A 27,209-nucleotide genomic window follows, 5' to 3' on the forward strand; every position below is an offset into this window, starting at 1 on the left:
TGTCGCCCTCTCCTCGCTGTCATGCAACCCCGCTCTCCTCCATCTCTGCTCTATCCCCTCAATCTCTTATGTTCTTTCTTGTTGTTGCCATCCATCATCGCTTCTTCATCGCTTTTAGGTATGTCTCCTCCTGACATGATTGGATCTCAATTAGCTTCACCCCCATTCGTCGGTCCTCGAGTTTGACTATTGCTATTCAAGCTTAACCCCAGTCATCTTCTTCCCTCGTCATAGATTCATTCCTCCATGTTGTGGTTGTCGAGTTTGTCCGTTCTGTTCTTCGGCATTGTCTATTAATTATTTTTCTTTTTTTATTTATGGTAGGTTTCTTTTGTTGGTTAAAGTTTTTGCTCTAGCCTTTTTAAGATTCACAAAACTATGTACCTTCAACAGTCGAATTGTGATAGAGTCGCACACTAACATTAGGTCCTTTGTATTTGTGTCCTAGGGTTTGATATTCTGTATGACTTTGTTATATGCCTACTTATTATAACCAAGTAGGAGGTTTGTACTAAAGAATTATCATTCTATTTCTCCTCGTAATTTGTATATCAATTCGTCTTCCATGAGTGCAATCTATATCTGTGGGGAAAAAAAAATATATAGGAAAACGTTAAGTGTGATTTGCAATTAGTGAAAACATAGAATCAGGCCGGTGTTTGATTAAATGAAAATTTCTCAAGATTTCAAGAACCCTTTGCTCTTCCTCTACTTGTATATTTACTTTTCTTTCTTCCTCACCTTGTTTTAGTTTGTGATTGTGCGAATGTGAATCTCATTAATCGAAAGGAAAAGAAAAAAGGATGGTAGCTACTGCAACCGGATGATGAACGGATCATGTTAAACTTAATTAGGAAGAGAAAAATTTGGAGTATAAACATAATATATATCTATGCAACTCACTATAGAAAATGATGTCGAGACTATTACAAGAGTAAAACACAAACATCAAATATCCCGAAAACACCACCAAAAATAATAACGATCGAAGAGAAGAACTGTTACAAGCTACAACTAGTGTTCTAGTGTTACGCCGGAGGTGTGGAACCCAGCTCCGCCGGATACGTGTCGTCTCCTGATTCGCTCTTTGCTGGTTGGGCCCTGTGAAAGAGGGCCAAGGTGAGATCCAGGCCGACCTCCGCGTCGTACTGCTCGGATTGGCTAACATGCGAGGCGTCGACCGTCTCCACCGAGGCATCGCTGTCGTTCTCCCGGCTCACCGGCACAACCAGACCGGCCCGCTTGAACCGGGCGCGGGACCTGGCCGCGACGCCGATGTGTGGATTCCTCGCCACGTGTCGGATGTCGCAGGTCTTCAGCGGCGGCACGGCAGCTACGGCTGTGGAGATCTGCGTGATCGACATGCCTTTCAAGACGGCTTCGACGGCGGCTTGGCAACGCTGCCAGCTTCCGGACCACAACAACCCGACCGAGCCGTAGATCGGGTTCAAGACCCGACCACAAGCCTCGAACAACATCGATCTAAATATAGCTGAAAATAAATAAATAAATCAATTTATCTTAATTCTATGTAACTCAAAAATTAATTAGAACGATAAATTTAATGCGTTTATATTCTACCAAAATACCGACCTGGTCGGAGATGGACGGGTCCGGCCGATATCAGATTCACGAGTCCGGCGCGGCCGTAGAATTTGGCGAGGAATAGGGTGGCGTTGGCCTGCGCCTCAGGGCTCTGGATCCACTGCAGGCACGGTCGGATGACGCAGTCGTCGCTGCATCCTTTCCGGAGTACACGGCAGCCGTTGCAGCTCATCCTCATTGATGAACGTAATGGCTGCAACCGGCGAATAAAGAGGAGAATAAGAGAGTTAGGATAGAGGATGGGGGGGGTGGATAGATAATTAGTGGGGTATATAAAGCATCGGTGGGAGAGAGAGTCCGTGGATTTGGTCAGTCTGAAGACGACGAGAAGACTTGTTGAATTACGTGAATGGCCTCATTGGCGTCTAAATTTACGGTGTTGCCGGTTTGGCGGAGGATTGGGGTGAGGGTTGGGATGGTAATTTGGGGTGAGGTAGAAATCTAGAAGAAGAGGAGAAAATGGACAGAGGCGCGTGGTGGCCACGCGCACGCCACTGGTACGGGAGAGCGGAAGAAACTTGTTATCCTACTATCGGAATTCTTATCCGGCGTTCACTATCAATCATTTGGTTATTCTAGTCTTTTATCATGGGTGGAATATCACTAGGAGGAGCTGCTATAGAGTACTTGGCTACTTGCCCACATAACTTCTAAAGATAATATATGTATATGTAAGATAAAAAGAGAGTATTATTTTTTATCCATGCTTTTTATCCTGCGACGCGGATAGAGAAAAGAGAAATCCCAGTCTTCTTGGGTCCGTACCGTCTGGGGGAGTGGTTTCTGGTTCAGTGGTTTCGCCCTTTGCTGTGGGCGGCCCTTAGCTTAATTGTTTAGAAAAATTTATATTTAACACCCCGAATTTTTTTACTCGTAGGTTAAGTTAACACAAAAACCATTTATACATACTCCATAAAAATAAAATATTCCGTCATCTATAAATTATTATTTTAAAAATATTAAGAATATTTTCTATCTTTTTTCTTCCTTTTAGAGTATAGTGGGATTTTTAACTCAAATTTCAAACTCCAAATATAGAGATTTGTGTCTCGGTTAGAGATACTTAAAAGGCTGCTCTAAGCCAGCATGGTGCTGGATCTCTGGTTTCATAGTGTTATGCTACTCGCTCCCATGCATGGTCCTCTAATGGGACGGGGTATGTTTGCTCGTTGAGCTCTTCTTTATTTTTTTCTACTATTATTGTGCGTGATATTCGCTTCTCAAGCTTTTTTTTATAGATTCGTAGGAGTATTCTTTGAACTACGACGGAGGTTCAAGCTAACTTTAGACTCTTTGCACTTGTGAATCGATTAAGGATATACTTTTTATCATATTTATTTATACCATGGAGCTTAATATCTTGCTTTTCTAGAAAATATTATTATATCATTAACTAAGTCTGAAACTTGTGTCAAAATATAGTATTTCTATTTTTTCCTCACAATTTATGAATCAGGGCATTGTCAGGCCCGTCACAAATGTATCAATAAAACTTTGTGCCTATGCATGTTACCTAAATATATAGTTTATTTCCCAAATATTATAATAAGACCCAAGATGTTGGAAACTATAATATTGTGAGAATATATCAAACACAAGATTTGGGCCTTTGCAAGTTCCTAGTACTTATTCCAAAAGAAAGCCCAGTAAGGAAGCCCATGGACGTACTGGGTTCAATTGATCAATTCCTTTCTTTTAGGTATGGCTAATGAGTAATGGCTGTTTGCAAGATGAGCGAATCTGGGGCATTATTAACAATGGCTAAAGTTAGGCAGAATGATGAGGCGACCCATCATCGATCACGTAGATCTGTAAATAATTCGAGGAGGAGACGACGGAGTAGTAGAGTAGCAGTACTGTGCTGTTCGGTTTCTAGGGTGTGATGCAACTGGGTGTTACTCAATACTCATGCTCATGTTGGGGAGTGGAGCTAGCGGACAAACTAAAACCTCACAAGGAAGCAAGAGAGCAGAGAAGCAGACGAACGCAAGAAGCCAAGAAAAGGTTAGGAAGGGAGCCAAAAGACTCCAACAAGAGACGCGCAAAGCTTCAGCTTTCCGACTTCCAGCGTCTTGTTGTCAAATCGAGGAAGGAAGGGATGATGCTGGTAAGGCTATCGGAAGGTCCTTTCGTTCTTTTTATCCTTGTTTTTTTTTTTTCTTTCTTTTCTACTCATTGCCTTTGGTATTATAGGAAATGACCAAAGAAGCCTTTTTGCTATTATAACCACGCTTTATACCCAAAACCCAACTTACATATACTACTGTAAGCAAAGTACAAGCTTCTACAGCCATTAGTGAGTAACATGCATGTCTTCTAAACAACTAGATCAAGTAGTATCTATATCCTTAGAAGTCTTTGTGTTTTTTTTTTAACCATAAATATTTTGCAACCAGTTAGATGTTCTAAAACTATAAAAACTTACAATAGGGTTAAAGGTAACTCTTTCTCTATTGTATATTTTGACAACTGCGATTGATTTATTCAATCGTTTTGAGTTGGTGTTAAAGTTGTGCATAACAGTCCTTACTATTTAATTGCTAAGCTTTAGATCCAAATCTAAACTTTTTGCTCCAATACCATATTAAATTTATAGTAATTTTCTATAAACTTAAGCTGATTATGAAACTTGGTACTGCAAACCAAACTATATATATTACTAAAACAAAACTCTCTCTCTCTCTCTCTCAGTCTCTGTGTCCGTCTGGTAGGAGATACGAACTTCATGTGCAGAGTCACATGCAATTTAAAAACCGCATCAAAGGGAGTACAGTGAAGAGCAACCCGTCGCAAGAAGACCGCCCGTCATAAACGGCCGCGTACTCTTCCAAGCCAATGGCACTTCTGCCATTAAAACCAAACATCAAGGGCAAGCACGTAAATAACCTCCCCCCTCTGGCTCTTATGCACAAAAAGATAGCTCTTCTACTTAATCCCCCCCATCATTCAAACTCTCCATCGCCATCGCCATCGCAATCGCCATCGCCATCGCAATCGCTCTATCTCTCCAGGCAATGTCGTCGTCCATAGAAAGGAGAAGGAAGAGGTCTCTCTTCTTCTCCATAGCTATCCTCTATACTACGTGGGTTTGCTTCCAATACTACAAGGCAGCGGCGTTTCCGTTATTTCCTCCAAAAGCCAGCGCAAGGCCGCAGGAAGCGAAGCCCTTCGTCGGGACGCGACCCATCCCTTCCGGATTCTATGCGGGCGCCGCCGGCGGTGGCGCCAAGTTCGACGACAGCAAGCGGCGGATCCCTAGCTGCCCGGATCCGCTTCACAACAGGTAAATGACGCAAACACCCCCTCCTTAGTACACTGGAATCGAGTGAGAAAAGAGGGGGAGTTTTGGACATCTTGTTGGCTTTATTTTGCATCTCGTGTACAGTCGACCTGAGCCTCCTCCTGCTGCTGCTGCTGCTGCTGCTGCTGGTTTGGATACTAATTGCATTTGTTTGTTTATATAAGTTTGTATACTAATTCTTGATATAGAGTTCTACTACCTCTTCAATCAATGCCAAGGATACTCTCTTATTTTATGTTTTTGAGAGGAGTGGATTCGAATCCAAGAATACTCGATCCTAAATATAATATGGCATTAGTGTCGAGATATTTATATATATATTTATGGTAAAAATTGTTGTTGTTTTTTTATTTTTACATTTACTTGTAAGTACTGGAGTACTGAGTTGAGAGGTTACTAAAACTAGAAGTTACCAACACGAGTAAAGAAAGAAACAAGGTGGTGGTTGGGCATGTATGTATCTATAGAATAGTCGATTCTTGCATGTTAAATAATTGAGGGGGTGGTGTTATGTGTCTTGTCAAAGGAAGGGTCTTATCAAATCTTGTCCATATGGTGAGGAGTTGCTATTGGATAATATGTTGTCTTCCTCTTCCTTTGCATGAGATATGATGCATGTGTTTGTAATAGTTACTTGCAATGATGGGTGCTGCTGCATTACTTCTTCTAAGAGTAGAAATGATGATATCAGTACCTACGCAACAGTACTGTTTTTCTTCTTCAAAAAAAAATAAAAAAAAAAATAAATAAATAAATAAATATATATATATATATATATCAGATTGCATAGCAAAGTTATCAAAATCTGATTAGATATTCAGTCGGTTTCTTCACTAAATTATTGTTTTAATAAGAAAATGCTGACTAAATTGGTTCACAGAAATCTATCAGGATTGCACTCAATTGCAATTTTTTGTACAATAATAATACTAAACTGACTTAGTGATCAGTTTGTAGATTCACCACCAACTGGTCATTCAGTCTGATTCTGATACCTATAGTATATAGCATTTGCATTAGTTATTTTAGCAAAAAAAATAAATTAAATTTAGCAAATTTTCTATATGAGAGAAGCACTTTGTTGTACACATCAAGTTTACTATTTCATTCTCTAGACCATCTAAATTTTTTTCTATTTGTACTTATTCTCATTAGTTGTTTAAAAAATACTATTTTTTTAAAAAGCATTATCATTGTTAGTGAGATGAAATATTTTTTTTTAACAAAATAGGGAGGCTAGTTTTCTTAAAATTTAGGGAATAAGTAGTCCTTTATTTTCTAAATTTTGGAGTAAAGAACGGGTTAGAAAAAACTTTAAAAAAATACTCTTAATTAAGAGGTTTGCTGGTTTGAAAGGACCAGCATTAAATTTTTCTCAAAAAGAAAAAGAAGAAGAAAGGACTAGGATGCTGTAGTAATTAATAGGTGGTGTTGGATAAAAGGAAATGTGTATTAATTGATGGCCTTAGGTTTTCTAGGAGGTACAATCATGGCTGAGAAATAGTTGAGAGTATCGTGAGTCAGAGAGAGATAAATGTTTGTCATTGAAGGAGAGCTCAGATTGCTTCATCTTTGCTGGTTTTCTTCTTCTCTTTTGAGGACTGAGGAGTGAATTATACTTGGAATCTATAATGTTTCAGTCAAGTGTTAACCCAATTTGATTCCGTGATAAGATCAAACATGTTAAATGTCGATATGAGCTATGTGGAAGGAAAAGAAAGAAGTGAATATTTGGGAGTTGGAATTTATGACTTTTAACTTATCCAAACATTTAATCACAATTTGATTACTGGAAACATTTGGTCAAGGAGCAGAGTGTTTGTTAACAGAAGGGATCTCTGGTGATGAACCCAACGCATGCTGAGTAGTACTGTATTCGTATTATCTAAATCTAAAATTTGGTTCAAATTGGTCCGTTTGGGAACTTGATATTATTCCCTTGAGATTGATCTGCCGTTATCATCGCTGAGAATGTCAGTTTCAGATACTGTTTGCCGATTTGCTTCACTGTACAAAGTTGCAAAATAACATCTAGTTGGATATGAACCATGTTGATCAAAGAGCTTAATCTTAGAATTTTCACCTAATTCAACCATCATGAGTTAGTTAATAGGGATGAAAACAGGTCGGATTAACTTCTATCTCACCCGATTCAAATATAATAAAAAATGTATACTCAGACTCGAACATAAATTCAGATATATGTAAGATTTTTGAAAAGATCTGGATGGATTTGAATATGATTGGATTTTTAAAAATATTTGGATAGGGATATAGATAGAAACATGAATTGGATATAATTTTTCAAATAGGAACACGGATATCTGATATATGTTTACCCACATATTTATTTTTAATAAATTATATTTTTTAATTTGCTTATTAATGATGTGTTCGATATTATCAATTATCTCTAAAAGGGTTATAATTCAATTAAAATTCGATCTGCATCTGTTTAAGATCCAATTCGTATCCATTTAACTAGAATATAATTTTAACTTTTGCTATTTGTCTAATACCCATATTAAAATTGAACCTATCAAAATTTATTTCCGATTCAAAATTATGAATCTGGATGGGGACTAACAGTGTTCAATCCATATCACATCTGTTTTCATCCATATGAGTTCTTCATCTCATTCTTCCATAAGAGTATTTATTCAAAATCCCAAGCTCCAAACAGAAGACAAACAGCCAAGAGTGAGAATAATATTTAGATATTATTAAGTGCTTTATTAAGATCAATATCTCCTACAAACTCTTGTTTCTTTGGATACAGTACTATGCAATCGATTGCTCCAGTATTATTTCTCTCATCATCAAACCTCACTCTTGTGCTCCGGCCTGTGTGTGAACTCAAAGTCTACATGCACAAATGCCCGTTCGACCTCCGGCAGCTGCTCCAGTTTCTCTTGCAGTGCCTCACCAATGTCATGCGCTTGGCTTAGAAGCATATCTCCAGGCAAGACTATATCTACTTCCACAAAGTAGTGAGTGCCAAAAGTGTATGCTCTGACTGTGTCAATGTGTCTGATTTCTTCATGGTGATTCCATATGAGATAGGTTAGCTTAGTTAAGTAGTCGGCAGGCGCCGTTTTGCCGATCAATGTCCAGACGTTCTCGAGGACAGTCTTCGCCCAAGTGGTTATTGTGTACAATGCAATCTGAACAAAAATTCAGCATTCAGTTAGTACATCAATGATACCCAGGAAAGTTAAATTTCAAGTTCATTCATCTCTTTGAATTGTTTAATTAACTCACCAATATAGCACCAAGAGGATCCATCCACCAATAATATTTAACAGCAAGTAGAGCAGATGCTAAGCCAATTGAGTTTGTAATAACATCAAAGAAATGATCTTGCGCGTATGCTCTGACAATTTCATTCTTGAAGGTACGACAGTAAATCATGAGAATAAATTTCACAATCGTAACCGAAGCCATGCTTGTAATCATCCAAATCTCTTTCGCACGGTCAAAAGTGGTGTGGGACTGCAAGAACAGAGATATTTTAATGAATAGCACATATCAAAACCATCAATAAAATCTTATCTAGGTTGACATAAGTGATATTAATATGAAAACAAGGGAAAAGAATTAGTTGGTTCTGTTGTTATAATAATGTTTAGTATATCAAACAATCTGAATTCTATATGAGGGTGAAATGATTTACTTTTTAGAAAACTTAGTTTAACCATTTCAGATAATGTGGTAAGATAACACTAAGAAAATAGTAAACTCAATGACTAAAGAACTAATATAACTGCTGAGTTACCTGTGTAACGAGCTGACGACCAGATTCCAGCAGTACTTGAAAGCCAAGAGTCCCCATGACTGAAGCGAAAACTATAATGCCCTGCACAAAAATATCCCCCATCTCATTGCTTATTTTAGAATGAAAGAATCAACTAACTCAACAAAGTTATGCATTCAAGACATCTAGTAATTTGTGAGCAGAGCTATTCAATTCACATCCTGCTATGCGACAAGAATAAACTATCCCAAATAGCATAGAGTTGCTTATAATGCAAAAGTTATATGTGTAGAAAACTCCAATCATACTAGTAAAAAATGCACAAATTCATTGGTGAGGTATGGACTTCATTAAGTAAATCACTTCATAAAATTATATCCCACTTGCTTAATTAAGGTTCACAAAAAGTGGACTTACCACAGGTTGCATACGCCTCTTTCCAATTGGATAACTATACTTGTTAGATTTCTTCATAGAATGTGATGTGAACCAGAGTATAAGTCCTGACAGCAGATCCAATAGAGAGTCCAGAGTTGAAGCAATTACTGCCATGGATTTACTTTCTACAGATGCAACCACCTTCCCCACAAAAAGAACTAGATTAACTATATTTGAAATGTTTATTGCCAGTCTTTCGCTCTTGGCTAGTTGTCTCAACTCCTCCTGAAAGAAAGAAAAAATAAAAAAGAAACAAATGTATACAGATTGCATTTTAAATTCCTGGCGAAAGAATAAAATTCAAGCATATTAAAAACAAAAAGATATAAAAAATTTGATACAATGCATGTAGCACACCTCTGTAGGAGCTGCCTCTAAGCAACCAGACTCATTAATGTTTTCCATTTCAACAAATCCCTTGAGGAGACTTTCTTGCTTCTTATAATATTTTGCAATTTTGCTTTGCTTCCCTAAAACAAAAGGAAAATATCATAAGTGCAAATTCTTAGAAACATCTCAATTAGAAACCATTCAATGGATTCCATTTCCACCGGTGATCACTCATTTGTACAAGTAGATTGCTAAGCCAATTCTTCAAAGATTCCATTTTGCATTACTAATCCTCTTCAAAGAAAACATATGTAGAATTATTCTAGAAGAAGGATAGTAAAGAATGTTTAAAGGTAAATAAGCTTTCCTATTATTAGGGAACTTATTCTTAAGTCGGTCCCATTTAGATACTTCATCTATGGCGAAGCTTCCTCCCAACCTTAACAACTTTTTGAAAAGTGCATAAGAAATTGGAATCCAAAAGCAACACAATAAATAAATAAAAAATAGAACGCAAATCTAGGATCTAACATATTCTTGATAAACGAATCAAAAGCAAAACTGTATATAAGATTAAAAAAGAAGAAGAAGCAAACCATGGTTTCTAAGAAAAGTTCGGGAAGCGGAGGTTGGCTTGGCGAGCGGCGCTTCCGGGAGGTGGAAGTCGCTCGCGTTAATCCTCCAGGTCGGCGCCGGGTCCGACGTGTTGCCCTCCGGCCTGATCGGAACAAGGGCGCCCGCCCGATTGGCCTCCGGCTCGATATCGGGATTCGCGGCCATGCCTTGTTCGATTACGCTCGAAAGGGTCCTCGAATTCTACTCCCACGTAGGTAGAGAAGAAGAAGAAGAAGGGATTTTTTATGGACAAATAAAAAGTACTAGTACTCCGATCGGGTTGGATCGCAATCGAATCCAACGCCTAGTTATACCCGATAACTTTCCTTTCGACTCGGTCCTTGTCACTATGTTTCGACGAAGAGAAGAGAAGAGAAGAGATTGAGGTTTATTAGTTGGACAAAAATGGCCACGTCTTCTTCTTTCCACCTCTTTCCTTCTAGGCGTGCCAGCAGAGTTTGAGTTTGAGTTTGGGTAGGATCATACTCATCATAGTTACTATGATAAACAAGAACATTAAATTGATTATATGAGTTGTAAATAGACTATGGTGGCATAAAATGTTTCAAATTATGTAAGTTATTCAGGTTATCAATAAATTTTGTTGGATTTTGAAAGAGACTTTTTAAATAGATTAATCAAATTATAAATAAATTATTGTGTTATAAAAGAATTGTCGAGGTTATATATATATATATATATATATATATATATATATATATATATTAAATAGATTTAAGTAATAAATACATACACAATCCTTTTTAAAGTAAAGTTATTGTGTGACATTCCAACTTTAATCTCCTTCTTTAGTGGCATAAACAATTTCTCTAAATATTAAATTTTAAATTGATCTTCTTTAGTTCCTTCAAAATCTATCTCTAATTAGAGTGGGGAGTCTCCATCTAATGAGTTAGTTGATTTATTTGATAATTTTTTACGGGGTGAAATGATACAAAATAGTAATTGAGAAAGTTAAAATATAATTTACATGTTTTATATTTTCTTCATTCTCTTCTCTCCTTTTTTTTTTAATTTTTGTAAAGAAAATGAGTCTTATATATATATATATGTATATACTCTTAATCTTATTTTAAAGGTGTATATATTCTTTTGTCTTTTAAATTACTAAGATTTTAGATTATAATTTTCGAAAGTAACTCGAGGACTATCCATGCAAAAATAATGACTGTTGAAGGTATAATATAGATTCAAATATAAACTTTAGGAGGGTATGCACTAACACACATTCAAATAAATATCTCATGAAAAGGATATCATGGATGTTGTGGTCCAGTTCAAAGAATCCAAATCCTCTACGTTCACTCATAGAATAAAATTAACATTAGTATAGTTATTCTAATTTTGTATACTAATATCAGATACTAAAATATCATTTCTAACGGATGATAAAGAGAAATGAGAAAAGTGGAAGAACAAAGACAATGAATGAAATGGTAATTAGTTACTAATATAACCCAAGTTGATTATTCACTTACTGTGTAAGTTTATACACAGAATAAGCTTATTCTTATTTTATAAGTTAACAGACCGGAAAGTTCCATCACAAATAGCAAAGAGAGATGATAACCCACTTACTCTAAAATAAATTTTCTAAAAGTTGAACGACAAACTAACATCAAAAGCCACCATACCTTTACTTCTTATAAGAAGTCTAGCAACAAAAAATGGTGTCTTTGGGCTCTCAGGCAACTTAAATCCACCCATCTTAAGCTTCCAGGCCTCGGCGGGCTCCGGCGAGTCGCCGTCGAGCCGCTGCCGCATGGAGACGGAGAGGAGCTCCCTCCGGGAGCCGGAGGACTCCACTCTCAGATCCATCTCACTTGGTATTGGCAGTGATTAGAGAAGAGAAGCATGTTGTTAAAGACTTATTTGGTTTTAAGAATAGTTGTTAATAATATATTTTTAGGCATTAATTAAACGGTCCGGTCCCTTCTTGCCGCCCTAAAATTTTTTTATCATAATTAATACTTAACTTGCTGATTAAGTAGGAGTAATCAATTTCTTCTAGGTGGGAAGTATCGCTGTCCAGAGTAATCACTTGTTCCAGAAAATTGGAGTTATTTGCAAGATTGCTACTTTTTGGAGTCATTGATTTGAATAAATTGACAAGTAGATACGTGTGGAATTGGATATATAGCTACGAGACAAGAAGATCGCTTTGCAAAATATTCGGGTGGGTTCTCCAAATGAAAAGGCTCCGAAATTTTACCTTGAATTTAAGTAAATTTATAGTTCTAATCTTGTCAATTTAGTATTTGCAAAACTATTAACCATTTCAATGGAGGAATTTTTATATAATTAGCACTCAATTATTTTAATTATTTTTTTAAATATCATAAGTCTCACTAACTTCTTTATAATTGCCACTAAAATTATTGAGCTCGTTCTTATTCTTTGTATAAATTGCTTAAAATAGTTTTAAAATTGTCTAATGTTAACATATCAAAAGATTTAAGTGATAATGACAATAGTTTAGAGGTTTTCGATAACAATTATGTAAACGGTAAAAGCATTCATTTCAATTCACTTGTCTAGTTGATCAATGAGTAATTAATTTCTGGACTATAATTAAATGACTGTAAACAAACACAAAGAGAAGGAATAAGATAAGAAGCAAACCGTGTCTCCTGAGGAACACTCTGGAAACAAACGGCGGCTCCTTCGGCGGCTCCGGCAACCGGAAGTCATTGGCGTTGAGTCGCCACGGCAGCCTCGACTGGCCGGAATCCTCTTCCATCTTCTTCATTGCAAGAGAAAAATAAGAAGAGCTCTTCAGGCATTCAGTGGAGTTGCACGCGTGGGTTATCCATATCGATGGTGGAGGAGTATGACACGAGCAGTTAATTTCCACTTTTAGGTTTAAAGGTAGGGGTTATGTCACTAATCCTTGTTTAGTGTGGGTAGTGGTTGCAGTTAGGGTTCTCATCTCTAGTGGTTCCATTCCATTTCTTTTCATAGGATTTCTAATGCAAGTTATAATTAACCGTGAAGCCTCTTAATATTTGTGGCTTGTCATGCATGCTAGATCAAATAAAATACTAACATACAACTACTCCATTAAACATAGTGTCACTTAATTAAAGTTTCCACATTGGAAGAAAGGCTAAAAAACTAAATTTATTTATCATGTCAAGGCCCCGAGCTTTCCCCGTCTAAAATTTTTTGGTTGAGTTGGACCCACATTTGATTCAAAGGTTCCATTTCTTTGAAGACTTGAACTCTTGATTGATTTATAATGGACTCGGATTCTCTAAAGGATCCGAGTGGCAAACCGTTAATACTTCTTATGTGACCTGCAACCACCGCCATGATGTATGCTCACAAGTTGCAGGGCGTAAGAAAAGGAGAGCCGTTGAGAGACTTGAGAGAGCCGTCATGCCATCACCCATTTCACATCCCCATGAGGATAAGATCTCTCTCGCCACGTGCCGGCTCGTGATTGGAGACAAACGATATCAATCATCAATGTCATCCACCCCTACCCGTCCATGTGTGGTGCACGTAGTTTTCATGTCATCCGACGTCCAACATCTCTCGCATCCCTTGGATCAAAACAGCAATCACGCATCCATCCCTTTTCCATTGGTGTGTTATATATAGCTAATAGTTGTGCATAGCTAAACCCTCAAGCTCTCCTCCATCTCCTCTCTTGCTCGATCTCCCGGTGAGGTAGATAGGCATGGCCTCATCTATGATGGTCTCATCGGCCACCGTCGCCCGAACCACCCCCGCTCAATCCAACATGGTCGCGCCCTTCACCGGGCTCAAGTCCGCCGCCGCATTCCCCGGTACCCGCCGGGCGAACGCCGACCTCTCCCACCTCCCAGGCAATGGAGGCCGAGTTCAATGCATGAAGGTACGTACGTATAACATGCAATTTATATACCATTCGTCCACTCTCACAGTAGTTCTGTTGATGTAAAATATATTTGATGTGAATTTGTAGGTGTGGCCAATTGAAGGTGTGAAGAAGTTTGAGACTCTCTCCTACCTTCCACCTCTCTCAACAGAGGCTTTGCTCAAGCAAATCGAGTACCTTATGCGCAACAACTGGATTGCTTCCTTAGAATTCAGCGCTGTAAGTATTATATCATGCATATTTTGTCTTTAAGAAAGGAAAAATATATCAAGATCTCTTGTAATATTGTGCAAGTTAATGTGATCGAGCAGGTGGGGTTCATCTACCGTGAGAACGACCGATCTCCGGGATACTACGACGGGCGATACTGGACGATGTGGAAGCTGCCGATGTTCGGGTGCACCGACGCCACCCAGGTGATCAAGGAGATCGAGGAATGCAAGAAGGAGTACCCGAACTGCTTCGTTCGGATCATCGGATTCGACAACAGCCGCCAAGTCCAGTGTGTGAGTTTCATAGCCGCTAAGCCTGAAAACTACTAGATCATGAGCTCTAAAATGTGGGCATGATGTCAGCTCACCCACCGGATTCTATCCGTCGACGACCACCGATAAATTTGGTTTTTGAATCATTTAATTTGCTTTAGTTTCATCATCATATATTGTTCCTTCTTCTGCTGGATCTCGTTTATCCTTTCTCTCTCCAACAGTTGAGTTTGGTTGGGTTGGTGGGTAACATAAGAGCTCCAGCTACATATATCTTGTTGCTTTATGATAATAAACTTATTGCATTTCATGGTTTGTTTCCTCCTGCTGCATCGTGAAATTTGAGCCAAGGGATTGATCCAATATCCCAATTGGCTACTTTCATTTTGCAATTAACATAAAAAAAAAATTGAACTATTACGATAACTTGCTAAATATTTCTCCAACCCTAAAAAAATTGAGAAGAAAAAAAAAAGATTTAAAAGCATTACTGGGCTTGGCCTGACAAGAGAAGGCCTTGAGATTGTTCATAGCACAGTTTAAAAGTTTGCATGGCCCAAATCTATATAACACACCAAACTCCCCTAATCTAGACTATAAGCCCACTGTCACAGACTTAAGATTTTTGAGAGTTTTGGCAAGTCTCTGCAACACCCCAATTTCTTCGTAAGATTTAATAAATCTTAAAGTAATAAAATACTAAAGAGAAAAAGCCTTAAATAACACTTAAAAAATATAAGTTTTCTTACTGAAGTCCTACTTCTTTTCATATACTAGAACTTTAGATGCATTTACAAGTAATGGCTTCAAGTTCTTATATAGAAAAGAAAACTTAGTTATTAAATTATCATAATAAATATCTTTTCTAGAGGTGCGTCCTTTATCCTTATCGATCCAGCAGCAGTGGAGAAATTTGAGGTTCGTTCAGTAGTGAATAAACTCGAGTCGCCTAATTATCGTAGCGTCCCTCGGGTCCAATTTAACTATTGTATTGTTGATGCTTTCAACCTTGCGATTTTGATCAAAATTTTGATGAGGCGTCACCTCGCTCATTTTGAAATAATTTCGTTAGTTCAAAAATATAACTCTTTATTTTAAAATAATCGTTAAATATTATAATAATTATATTCTATAATATAATTAATATTCATCAAAATTATGTCTTATACCACGTATTAACTCGATTACCAATTTACTTTTAATATCTATCCTATTAACAAAAAAAATAGTTTTTTCATCTTTTTCTTCGCTTTATCTTACTCATAAAATAAAGTTCTTTTTTCAAAGAAAAAGAACATGAATAACTATAATAGGGAGGAGGTAGATAATTAATGTAAGCCCTATGGATCAAAGCTATTAACAGCAGTTTGGCCTTAACTAGGCACCACTAATTCCCTAACAAATCTATGAAATGAAATGTCAAACCTAATATTAAATCAAGATAAGCCCAAGAACCTATGTCTAAGATTTCATTAATTTAATCAAACTAAAGAAAACTAGGAGTGGTACTTCTTGGAAACTCACAACCTTGGCATGATTTGTGCACTTCACCTAACAAAAATTTAAACCCCACCTCTTGAGAGACAGGCTGTGAGTTGCTATGAGCAGTCGACAAGTAGACCCAATCCCTTTCATAGATGTTGTGTTTGTTCTCCATCACTGAGGCCCCACCATCACCTTCCCAGTCTTCTCTTTTGAGTGGAATCTTAGGAGAAATCTTTTTGATTCTAACCCCATCTCATCTTGTTTAGTCCAAAGAGAATTATGGTAAGAATGGTATCTTAGTAAGATAAGAAATGCCTTCATTTAGAGTTATCTTGTACAAACAACAAAGTTATGTAATTAACTCTAACTCTAAATAATTATTATAAAAAAATTATTTAATAATTTCGTATGTAAAAAATAATAATTTGAATAAGCGAACCGTAGTTTTTTTTTAAAAAAAAAAATTAAAATCTTTACTGTGGGCAGACAAGGACACGAATCTCCACGCATAACATGCCGCTTTCGGTAACCGTACCTAATAATAGTCTAATAGTTGGATTAGTATAAGTTTAATCTACCCCACATGGATATAAATTATGCATCCTTTTAGACAACGAAATCAAAAGTCTGGATAGTGGGTTACAGCACACCACGTGGGCTAAATCACTATGATTAATGTTAATACCCCTGGATCCATTCTAAATCTCGTCAACTGCCCCCCTCTTCTTCTTTTCTCTCTCGCTAAATGGATAATAACTTAGTATATACTAAGACATTTATAGCAAATTCCTATCTTAGAATAAAATATCAACTAAATTAACTTTAGAAGTGCATAAACTTGTACATGTAAATAATATATCGATGGTGCGCTTTATATATATATATAACAAAAAAAGTCTCCTATAATAGATATCTAAGAGCATAGTCATGCTAGTTATTAACTATAGGATTATTTTACATATAAAATTGTTATCTTTATCAGCAATTTTATACATTATATTTATTTTTAATTTAAAGCAACAAATTCTCCCACCTACTGCACCTACAGAGAGGAAAAGAGCATCCACATCTGTGCAGCCATGTGTATGTGTCAGTGGGCATCTTTCCAACTGCATGGAAGCATGCATGCCTTCAAATTTAAAAACATTTTAAATGCATAGGCTTACCAATCGCACCATCCGTACCCTTGCGACGCAATAAATGGCTATGCCTCGGAAAATGCACATTTTTCTTTTTTTTTTTTAAATAAAATAAAATAAAATGTATAATTATTTTAAATATTTAATATTGCATAAAAATACAACGAGTTAATCTGTGATTATGTAAAAATGTAGAACGAGTTAATCGGTCTTAAAAACAGGAGGATTAGTTTGTAGCCTCGTTTTATACGCCTTCTCCCACTAGATATTTGTTTATTTAATCCCCTGAGTTTTTTAATATTTGTGTTGGAAACCTTTTCGGTGGGGGCTACCGGCTATACGGAGAACGGTGCACTTTTTCTTCTGCCGTGAAGGAAAATTATGGAGTTTGGAGTCGGTTCTTAAATGTTATAAAGTGAGGCGGTAACTTGTAAAAAGATATTTTCTTAATTGGTATTTATTATCGGCAGGCCCTCCTTGATCCTCTTGATACACTCACGCCTTCTTTTCTTTCCTTCCATCTATAAATGCCCTCCATCCTCCCACCTTCCTCTCCTTCCTCTCATCCTCTATTTCTCCCCATTTTTTCCTCCTTATCGTTGTTTTGGTCCTCCCCTCTCTTAAAGAGAGAACAAGAGGGGTGTATAGAAAGAGAATTATAAGGTAAGATTGCCTCCTTTCCTTCAGATCTGAAGAAATCATACAAGAAATCTCCATCAAAACTCCATTTTTTTTTAAAAAAAATCGTTTTCCTCCTCCTTTTCTCTCTAATCAAAGCCCAAATCCTCCAGATCTATTTCCAATATTTTGTTTATTTTCTAAGGCAAAAATCGGAAGGCTTGAATAATTTTACCCCTTTTTGTTCTTTAGATCTGGAAGCATGAATCACTGCGGGATGCAGCAGAACGCCTTCGCCTCATGCGACGAGTTTGCGAACCGAAAATCCCCGGTTTTCTGCCCCAAGCCTCGCCGCCTCGGTCCGCCTCCACCGGTCGTACCGGTGAGACCTCTTCGATGGCATACAAGGTAATTTTCCTACCCTTTTCCCTCTCTCTTTCTTCTATTTTAAAATCTGTTAATTTCTCTTTTATCGTTCTAATTAGTCTCTATCTCTTTAGCCATCAAGTCGATTTTTTTGATTCAAGAGATGGGTCGGAGGTGGTTGATATTTTCTTCCCAAAGGTGAGATTTTATTTTCTTGAAATTTTGTAATAAACTTTATATATATATATATATATATATGAGATTTAATTTGTAAGTTATTATTTTTTAATCCATTTCCACGCTTTTGATCTGTAGGGAGGAGAACACAACTACGTGGCATCATCGCCACCGTTCTTTTGCGGATCTCCGCCGAGTCGGGCCGAGAACCCGGTTGTCCACGACGCCCGGTTCGGGGCGGACCGTCCGGTCTCCCCCGTCGGCCCGGTTCAGGTGGTCCGACCCGGCTCCCCCATGTCACCAAGCGGGTGCGCCCGAGCCAAGTTCGGGTTCAAACCCGCAACCGTTAGGATCGAGGGTTTTGATTGCCTCGGAAGTCGTGGACGGCGCGGATGTGGCATCACTGCCGTCGCATGATTACAAGTGGGAAAAAAAAAGAGTTGTGCAAAGTTGATACTTTTAACCAAGTTGGAAGAGAGAGAGAGAGAGTGAGAGAGATAAAAAGGAGGAGTTTTTTTTAACATCAAGGGAGAAAGAGGTATTTTGTAATTGTAAAATTTTTCCTTGTATTAATCTTTTTTTTTCCTTTTTTTTTTTTACTCTTATGTGTAAGTAAAGGTATCATGTAAATGAGTGGAATAAGGGGTTGGAAATTAGTGATGAAATCTGTAAAAAAAGGATTTAGGAAGGTGGATCAGTTTTGAGTCCATCTAATGTGTATATATTCTTTTATGTAATCTGAGCTATTTACTCCTTTCCATTAATCTCTCATAATATTATGCATATTATTGTAGATTAATACCTCTCTTTGGTGTTTATTGTGAGGTAGTTGTGGATACTATTCCTGCAATAATTTTATGCGGTAAGAATCTTTCAAACTAGTGGAGTTAGATAGAAGGGTAGAGAAACTAATTCGAGTAGTTGGTTTAGAATTTTAGGGTGTTATGTGTAACTATTCAAATGGAAATTAATTATTGGAAGGTGAGCTATCATGGGAAGGTTTAAGGGCTAATTATACTTATAATATCTATGTGGATACAATTATTCCAAATTTTTAATATAGAATTGTCAAAGAGTTGATCAGGACTTGTACCTTAAAAACTTAAAAACAATTCTTTGGTGCTTTGTTAGGATTAGAGAGTGGTCAAAACATGCAGGTTGAATATATTAAACATTTGCACCAATTGGATAGTTTGCAGTTGGTTAAAAGGTTCATATTGTATGGTGAATGTGAATAAATAAATTATTAGCACCAAAGTTAAAAGAGGAGAGATAAGTGCTAAAGGAAATCAGATTACTCTTACAACTACCCAACTTAAGGTTTGGGCCACTTTGGTGCTGGTGGTCACTCACTTTCAGTGGGACAGCTTCCTTTCAAAGATGTTAATAAGCACTGCATGGATGTTGGTCTTCAATTCATCTAATTAATTTAATTTTTTTTAAAAAAATATCAACTAAGGGGCATATATCTTGATAAGGTTTAGGATAGATTTGATATTTATCATCCAGTCAAAAATAATTAATTGAGAAAATTATAAAGTATACCATATCTTTTTTACTATGTTACAAACTAAGCTTTCTCTGTTTATTGTTTATAAACTTAGTATTCTAATGAATGAGTCTGTTGAGTCCTTACTTCTCTCATATGCTGGTTAGGCTAAGCTTAACTCAGATTAGTAAATTTTCTTAAATATTTTTATGCTTTTGTACTTATTCGTAAAATTACCCTCCTACATAAATATATATATATATATATTTATGATTATATTATTTCATCCCACTTAAAAGAGTTCCATTCGAATAATTATCAAAATGCTCATGCTATATTTTTGTAAAATATATTTTGTAAAATATACTTAAATACTATTAAATGTTGTGGAATGCCGTAAAAAAGAAGAAGATAAAATAGATTTATAAAAAAATTCAAAATTGATACAACAAAATTAGAATCAAAATTGAAACTTAGAACTATGTTTGGAATATAGTCAATGTGTATAAATTTATAATATTATTGTTTGTACTTGTCTCCCGAAATTTAGTGTTACTATTAAATATGCAATGTGACTAGATTACACGTAGCCATAATACGTCTTTAATCATTAGTAGAGTCCATAATGTCCAAGAGTTAGATTATCGCACGACTTTTCCACGAGAAGGGAGAATATTGAGTCGTGTAAAGACACGCCAAGATTAGTGGGTGATATGCAAAATGGTTCAAATATATATATATATATAAGAAAAAAGTCCGTGGATAAGTCTCGGCATTGGTGACGGAAATGATACCCCTTATTCGCAAAGTTATCCACGTCTCTCCCCATTTATTATGTGGCCAGCTTTTATCCGTCCCCATCCACCCGGATATCGTTTCCACCAAGTACGGCTGGGCTTTGGCTTGTCGGGGCACAAAGCACGAATAGCAAGTTGCAGAATAAGTCCAGGATTCGCCCCTCCTCTGACGCCCGATACGCCCCTTTATTCGCCCCCCAGGCTTATCCTTCCCCCCTCCATCTCCCCATATCTATTTGCAAATTAGCCCCTCGTTTGTTGTTCCTTTGTGTGGGTGATGTTATCTTTAGATGAGTCTTCCACGTAGGAGTTTAATTTTGTGTGGATGGCGAAGAGGAATAAGAACGAGGAATAGTTTGTGATAAAGACGTTACTTTTGACTCGTTTTAGGAGGGATGTTGAACGTCCCAATCTTGGTGGAATTAATCACTACCTTAGGCGACCAAATAATTTTTTTATTTTTTTGAAAAAAAAAATATATCACCGTTTTATATATATATATTGTTCTTAATTTTTTAATTAAATAATTTATGTGAATAAATCATGATAATTTTCATATAATTATCTCAAAAAGTTTAGTAAGGATATTATAAATATCCATTAAAAAAATAGCGTATAAAAAGAAAGCAGGGTGCCAGTGATAATAAAAACAAAATTTGGGGCATCTTTTGATAAATTTCCTAAGAGCAGTGATAATTTGGTTCGTTGATCGTCTATTTAGCCCCCCAATAACTAATTCTGACCTTAATTATGTGATTATGTGCTGTTATGTCATCCTATCTGGCTAATTAGTAGGTGGAATTAATAACACCCAATCCCACGGCCCAAATTGAGAACCCTAGCCCAAGGATATTTTAGGCTTGTTAAATTTCTTTGGCCCGACTAGATTCGACCCGATTCAAAAAAATTTGATTAAGAACCCTAATGCCTAGCCTAATAGATTAATTAGAGTTTAATCTCGTGTTTAATTATGTGAGATCCAAGTCGAATAAATAGTCGGATAGCACTTTGGGAAGTAGAATATATATATAGTATCATGAATACTCCAGCCTGCAATGGCCAAATGATGAAAGGAAAGAACTCTTCCCAACAAAATGATGATATAGGTTCAAAGCTATCCATAGTTTGAATAAAAAGTAGGATAGGTTTAAAGCTATCCATGAAAGGAGATAAAGTTCTTTCCAAGTTCTAGACATACTCATGGAATTGTAAAAAATTCACCAAAGAAACTTTAGATCATAGGGAATTTTATTTGCTCGAGTTTGATTTATACTACTAAATTAATCTATCTCACAATTGGTTTTCCGATACAAAATATTTGGTTCATTTTATTCTCTATAATGTGATGCTATCCGAAACCACATGTAATCATTTTTTTTTCCGGAAAACTCATATCAGAGAGATTTCATTCATTTCAAGCACATATTTCAGACAAATATGGTTTGAACAAGCCTACTACTTGTTATCAAGTTCAATTAGGGGTGAAAACTGATCGGATATATATTTGATAGTGCTTAACCGTATTCGGATTCATATTTTTAGTCCGGATACGAATTCAGATACGGATATTAGACGAATAATATGGATATGGATAATTTTTAGATAGAGAATTGGATCTTAAACGGATGTTGATCGAATTTTAAATAAATTATAATATTTTATTTAGACATAATTAATGCAAAAATATTAAGAGTTTCACAAAAAATAATTTTTTTATGTCCAATATATAAAATTCGAGAAATTACTCTCTACAAAAACACATCATTAGTAACAATATCAATATTTAATATTTTAATAAGAAAACTAAAAATTATAAATCATTCAAAAAAATGTGGATAAATGGATATCCGATACCTGTATCCAAATCCAAATGTATATCTAGGATTTTTTTTTTAAATTCTATTTGAATTCGAATCAATATCTGAATCGGATAGAAATTTTTTATTCGAATCCAATCCAAATGAGTCGAAGTTAATCTAACCATTTTCACCCCTAAGTCCAACGCACCAAAATAAAGAACTTTTTTCTTTTTTTTGCCCAACCTGAAAGTTGCTTTGCTAGATCTACCTAACTGTTACGAACTAGATTTGAATCGATCTAGACGTCAGAGAATTATAAAAATTTAAGTAGTCGTAGCCTCGTGAGTTAGGATTCTAATGGCTCTAGTTTTACCTAAATTGAAGGTTAAGATAAAAAGTTAAAATAAAATAGTGGAGATAAGTCAGAATAGGATAGAACAGTAAATATCCGACATTGCGGCAGCCATCGGAGGGTGGCGGAAGGCCAAGGGTGGTGGTGGACAGCCATATAGTAGGGTGGCTACTGGAGGAAGGTGGTGGTTAGGGTCTGGAAGCTTTAGAGGTTCTACGGCTATGATCTACTTCTAGAAAGTTAAAGACGATCTAACGGCTACGATAAAACGATAAATACAGTAATAAGAAAATAACTAAACTCAATTAATTCTCAATAGATACTTGGATGCTTAACAAGGAGCCCAACCCCTATATATATAGAGATTGGTTACAACAAATCCCATTATGATTAACCCTAAAGGCTGACACAACTCGAATTAGGACTTGCCTTAAAAGCTTATTTAACTTAACTAGACTTATCTTAAGAGCTGTCGTGACTTATTTAGACTTGCCTTAACTAGACTTGCCTTAAAAGCTGGCATGACTTATTTCGACTTGCCTTATTAGCTTATGTGACTGAACTAGACTTGCCTAAAAGACTTACATCATGAAATAATTAAAAGATAAATAGACTCGACTCAACTTGACTCGTTTTAACCACGTGGTCGGATCGTAACACTAGCCTTAACTACTATTAGACGTGATGATCGAGCAAGCCAGGTCAAGCCAATCGGGCTAGCTACTGTGTTTGCCAGCCCGACCAAAAGTGGCTCGAGCCGGGCTAGAATAGTCTAGCCCACCGCCCATTGGCCTATGAGATAACGGGTTGGTCGGGCCAGGCTGGCACAAATTTTTAGAATTTTTTTACTCTTAGCTTATTTTTGAAAAAAAAATGTTTTTGTTCCTCCTTTTTCTTTAGAAAAAAATAATATGTTAAAAGAATTTTAAACAATACAAAGTATTGAACGAGAGGGCTTTTCATGCGAGTTGACACGAGTGCTTTCGAACCGGGTTTTCGGGTCGGGCGGATGGATGGGCAAACAACTGGCTTGAGCTGCCCATTGGTTGTTCGAGCTCGGGCCAGGTTTGGCTGGGCCATTTAATCAGGTCTAACCTACTATAGATTCACCTAGTCATAATACTGTAGATTTGGCGATGGAGACTCTACATCGACATCCATGTGGACGCTGTGGAAGACAAAGAAGATAAATTGCAAGAGAAGAAAAGGATCTGCACATAGAAGAGAAAAAAAAAAAAAAAAAACCTTCTAGCCTTTTCCTACCAAAAATTGTTAGGTAAGAAGAGAAGAGAATGAGTAGACCATCGACTTTAACTTGGATAGAAAGAGTCCCTCTGAGTGGAGATTTTTCTTTCTTTTTCTCTTTTTGAAACTTTATTAAGGTTGATGGAACGATTGCTACTCAGCCATACGGAAAAACTTCGATGAGAGTGGTTGCGATTTAGGTTGATTAAGAATTTGGATGGTATTGGCATAATAACGGTGTTGGAATTTTACTTTGAATGATAAGAAATATATTGTAACGTGTTCATAATTGAACGAGATTTGATATAAATATTTAATATCTCGTATCCCAAAAGGAAGTCTTGTTGAACCCAACCCAATGTGGATTTCGGTCAAATTATATTATTTAAATCTTGATTATAGTTCAATTACTCGAATTAATGTTATCAAATTAAACTTTGGTGGATCCTAATTGGTCTTCTAAAAGAGAGCATTGAATACAAAGACTGAGTTCATTTTTCTTTTCTCTTTATAATCTGATCTTATTGTATATATATGTATAACAATTTCATGTTAATTTCCTAAGATTTATATTAAACAAATGACTTGATGAAAGTTCAAAACAGCTACATGCAATTGGAAGGTATGCATTAAACTCGGTCAGATTGTAACTTTCTCAGCAAAGTATGATAATTTCCTATCGAATTCATTGATTGTTTTTGGAGGTGCATGATAGATTTGAACATGAATGGAAGTAGAGAAGAATATTTGAACTTATTGAATTTTTATTTTATTTTAATAACATTCATCCTGGCCCCATGATACAAATAACTTACTACTAGAAATCATTCAAACTAACTTCGTAAGAGTTGGTGTGAAATAAAATTAGATTGAGGATAAAATCCTAACTGGGTTTTAGATTAAGCAAAAGTGAGCATGAGAACTATTAACCACAGCATTAATTCTACAATAATATTGAAGTCATACTAAAATATAGATTACCGCCATCGATATATATATATATATATATTTATTTATTTATTTATTTTTTAAATAAAAATAAAAAATGAGCATTATTTCCTCGCCTCGGCGTTTTCCTCGGGCTCCGGGTCGGCATTGAGATCGAGACGCCGCGGCGTCGGGTTCTCCGCCACCCTCTCCTCCTCCGCCGCCGCCTCTTCTAGCAGTCCTCCGTTGTCCCTGACGGCGTCGGGATTCGCGAAGTCCTCCGGCGAGAAGGCGGGCCGCCACCTCGGCGCGAGGTAGCGCGATGCGTCCCGGATCCGGCTCAGGATAGCGTAGAACTCCTCCACCTCGGCATCAGTGACGTCGTCCTCCTCCTCTTCCTCGTCCTCCTCCTCGGTTCGCGGTCTAGGGTGGCGGCGGGCGGCGGCGTCGTCGTCACTAGTGGCGTCTTCGTTCCGTTGTCTTTTAGACGACGGCGACGGCGACGGCGACGGCGTCGAGTCCATCTCGACCGGCGGAGTAGGTGAGAGAAATGGGATGGATCGCGATTTCATCTTCCCCTCCGCTATAAAAAGAGATCAAGAAATGTGAAATTAATTATTCCACTAATCTTAAATTACTCTTAATCCTAACGGGGGGGACAGAGAGAGAGAGAGAACGTATAAAAGTGACGATAAAAGACCATGACGTCAGGGTCGGTGTGAGCTGACGTGGGTTGCAGACGTCATGGACATTAAGAGGATGGGGAATTTTCCAGTAATATAATACGACCAGAGAGGTCCGGCGAGTCAAGGTCTCTCCTTCGTATGAAATAATTATAAAAAATTAAACCAAAAATACTTTATTTGTGCATACATTTTAACTACTTAGCAATAATCCCCAGGCCTCTCTTTTCAAGAGATAATATCGATGCTATTAAAATTTAAATTGAAGTGTTCTCGTGCAACATGAGTGCTGATTCTTTGTTTACTTTTTGAAGAATTATACTTAACTAATTTTCATTTGAGATTGTCAATTAGGTTGATTTTCAGAAGCAGTTTTACTTTAAAGTCATTTTTATGATTGAAGACTAGGTGGTCCAAGTTGTGGCCTAGGCTTCGCTTCCAAAACGGTTGAGCAAGAAAAGTATTTTGTCCGTAGAATGGTGGCCCAAGTGCTATTTGGGTTTAGGGTTATGCCCGTTTTAAGATTACGCTTTTGCTTACAAACTCGGGTTTTGCGGATACCAAGACCTCCATATTGCATCGGTTTACATAGCAGATGCCAGCTGCGGAGGTAAACATGGCGAGAGCCAAAGTTCACTCCCGATCCAAAGTCTCTCGTAAGAGTATGTGTTTCCTTATAGTAGACGTAGGAAGGATTGAGGTGGCCATGTAATATGAAAGAATTGAGCTAAGAACTGACTTGATTACGATAAGTCTTCCGACATGAGATAGGTGTTTTAACTTTCATCTTACAAGTTTTTCTTGGACCATCTCCACAACCACCAAGTTAAAGGCAAAAGGAGTTGCCCAAGCATTTTTCTTTTTATTGTGAGAGATATAACTTTAAGTATAGCCTTGACCTAATTACAGAACAAATGATTTGACTTTGTTATTAAAATTTATCCAAATTAATTTCTTGGCTTGAAAGAGAGCAATATAAGTCCGAGATTGCTTTCAAATTTGTTGCTTCTCTGGATCTTACTCGGATAAGTCAATAATAAGCCATCTAAGTGTGAGATCTCAATCGCTCCTCTCGTCGGTGTAACTCCTCAAAATTAGATGTGACTGACTTCGTAATCCAAAAGAATAAAGAGGATATTAAAGTCGATAATAAACAAAGTAACGTGGAGGAGAAAATCTTAGCGAAATTCACATTTGTACATAAGTACTCAAAGTATGGCGAAACAACACAAAGCGCATCTAAGCATATTTTGCTCATTTTATTGAAAACATAAGGTGCAATTTGCAAAATCCTATTGATCAGCGACTTAGAATTTTCCTTTCCATCATTATTAGGTCTTATTAGGTGGTAGAAAAATGGAATCCTATTGCCGGCACTCAATTTCTCCTCCTCATCATATCACAAAAAGAAAAAGATAATATTATTCGGCTTGGTATACTCAATAGTTTCTTTACTACGATTGCTCACCTACTACTCTAATAATTTCGAGCATCCTTGGAGAAGAAAAACTATATATTGAGATTAGTTAGTGGCAAGCAATCCTTTCGAAAATGAAACGTATAACTATAACGTACTCTAATTAATATCCACCGTCATAAGTTTTACTTGAATTGACTTCGATTTGATTTTTAATTCATTTTTAAATCTTCCGACTGTCACAAATCTCCAAGTCCTCGATTTGATTTTAATTGAAAATTTACAATTAAAGTCCCGGAAATTA

The 27,209-nt window shown here is 36.7% G+C and overlaps 4 protein-coding genes and 1 long non-coding RNA gene across 6 annotated transcripts; 3 read left to right on the forward strand and 2 right to left on the reverse strand.

The window, feature by feature from the left end:
- Positions 1-885: 885 nt before the first annotated feature.
- Positions 886-1,840, reverse strand: LOC140792732 (LOB domain-containing protein 41-like). Its single transcript, XM_073143895.1, has 2 exons — positions 1,594-1,840; positions 886-1,492 (listed from the first exon to the last, which is right to left on the reverse strand). The coding sequence occupies exons 1-2, from the start codon at positions 1,781-1,783 to the stop codon at positions 1,029-1,031; spliced, it is 654 nt and encodes a 217-aa protein (XP_072999996.1). The 5' UTR covers positions 1,784-1,840; the 3' UTR covers positions 886-1,028.
- A 1,697-nt stretch (positions 1,841-3,537) lies between these two features.
- LOC140791807 (uncharacterized) lies at positions 3,538-5,145 on the forward strand. The gene is made up of 2 exons (XR_012109636.1): positions 3,538-3,712; positions 4,297-5,145. It is a non-coding gene; the product is annotated as an uncharacterized lncRNA (long non-coding RNA).
- Positions 5,146-7,607: 2,462 nt separating this feature from the next.
- Positions 7,608-11,950, reverse strand: LOC140792587 (metal tolerance protein 7-like). Of its 2 annotated transcripts, none has more exons than XM_073143666.1 (6): positions 11,699-11,950; positions 9,456-9,568; positions 9,078-9,323; positions 8,682-8,762; positions 8,168-8,398; positions 7,608-8,070 (listed from the first exon to the last, which is right to left on the reverse strand). In XM_073143666.1, the coding sequence occupies exons 1-6, from the start codon at positions 11,880-11,882 to the stop codon at positions 7,726-7,728; spliced, it is 1,200 nt and encodes a 399-aa protein (XP_072999767.1). In that variant the 5' UTR covers positions 11,883-11,950; the 3' UTR covers positions 7,608-7,725. The 2 variants fall into 2 exon arrangements, with proteins under 2 accessions (XP_072999767.1, XP_072999765.1); XM_073143664.1 differs by lacking the exon at positions 11,699-11,950 and adding an exon at positions 10,025-10,519.
- Positions 11,951-13,551: 1,601 nt separating this feature from the next.
- Positions 13,552-14,721, forward strand: LOC140791763 (ribulose bisphosphate carboxylase small subunit, chloroplastic-like). Its single transcript, XM_073142408.1, has 3 exons — positions 13,552-13,923; positions 14,014-14,145; positions 14,238-14,721. Exons 1-3 carry the CDS (start codon positions 13,747-13,749, stop codon positions 14,466-14,468), a joined length of 540 nt encoding a protein of 179 aa, XP_072998509.1. The 5' UTR covers positions 13,552-13,746; the 3' UTR covers positions 14,469-14,721.
- A 2,807-nt stretch (positions 14,722-17,528) lies between these two features.
- Positions 17,529-18,960, forward strand: LOC140792773 (uncharacterized). Its single transcript, XM_073143960.1, has 4 exons — positions 17,529-17,698; positions 17,906-18,061; positions 18,154-18,217; positions 18,335-18,960. The coding sequence occupies exons 2-4, from the start codon at positions 17,916-17,918 to the stop codon at positions 18,611-18,613; spliced, it is 489 nt and encodes a 162-aa protein (XP_073000061.1). The 5' UTR covers positions 17,529-17,698; positions 17,906-17,915; the 3' UTR covers positions 18,614-18,960.
- Positions 18,961-27,209: the final 8,249 nt, after the last annotated feature.

Source organism: Typha latifolia, chromosome 7 (assembly GCF_019914945.1).
Source record: "Typha latifolia isolate L0001 chromosome 7, TyphaL0001v2, whole genome shotgun sequence".
In the NCBI taxonomy this organism is placed as follows: domain Eukaryota; kingdom Viridiplantae; phylum Streptophyta; class Magnoliopsida; order Poales; family Typhaceae; genus Typha; species Typha latifolia.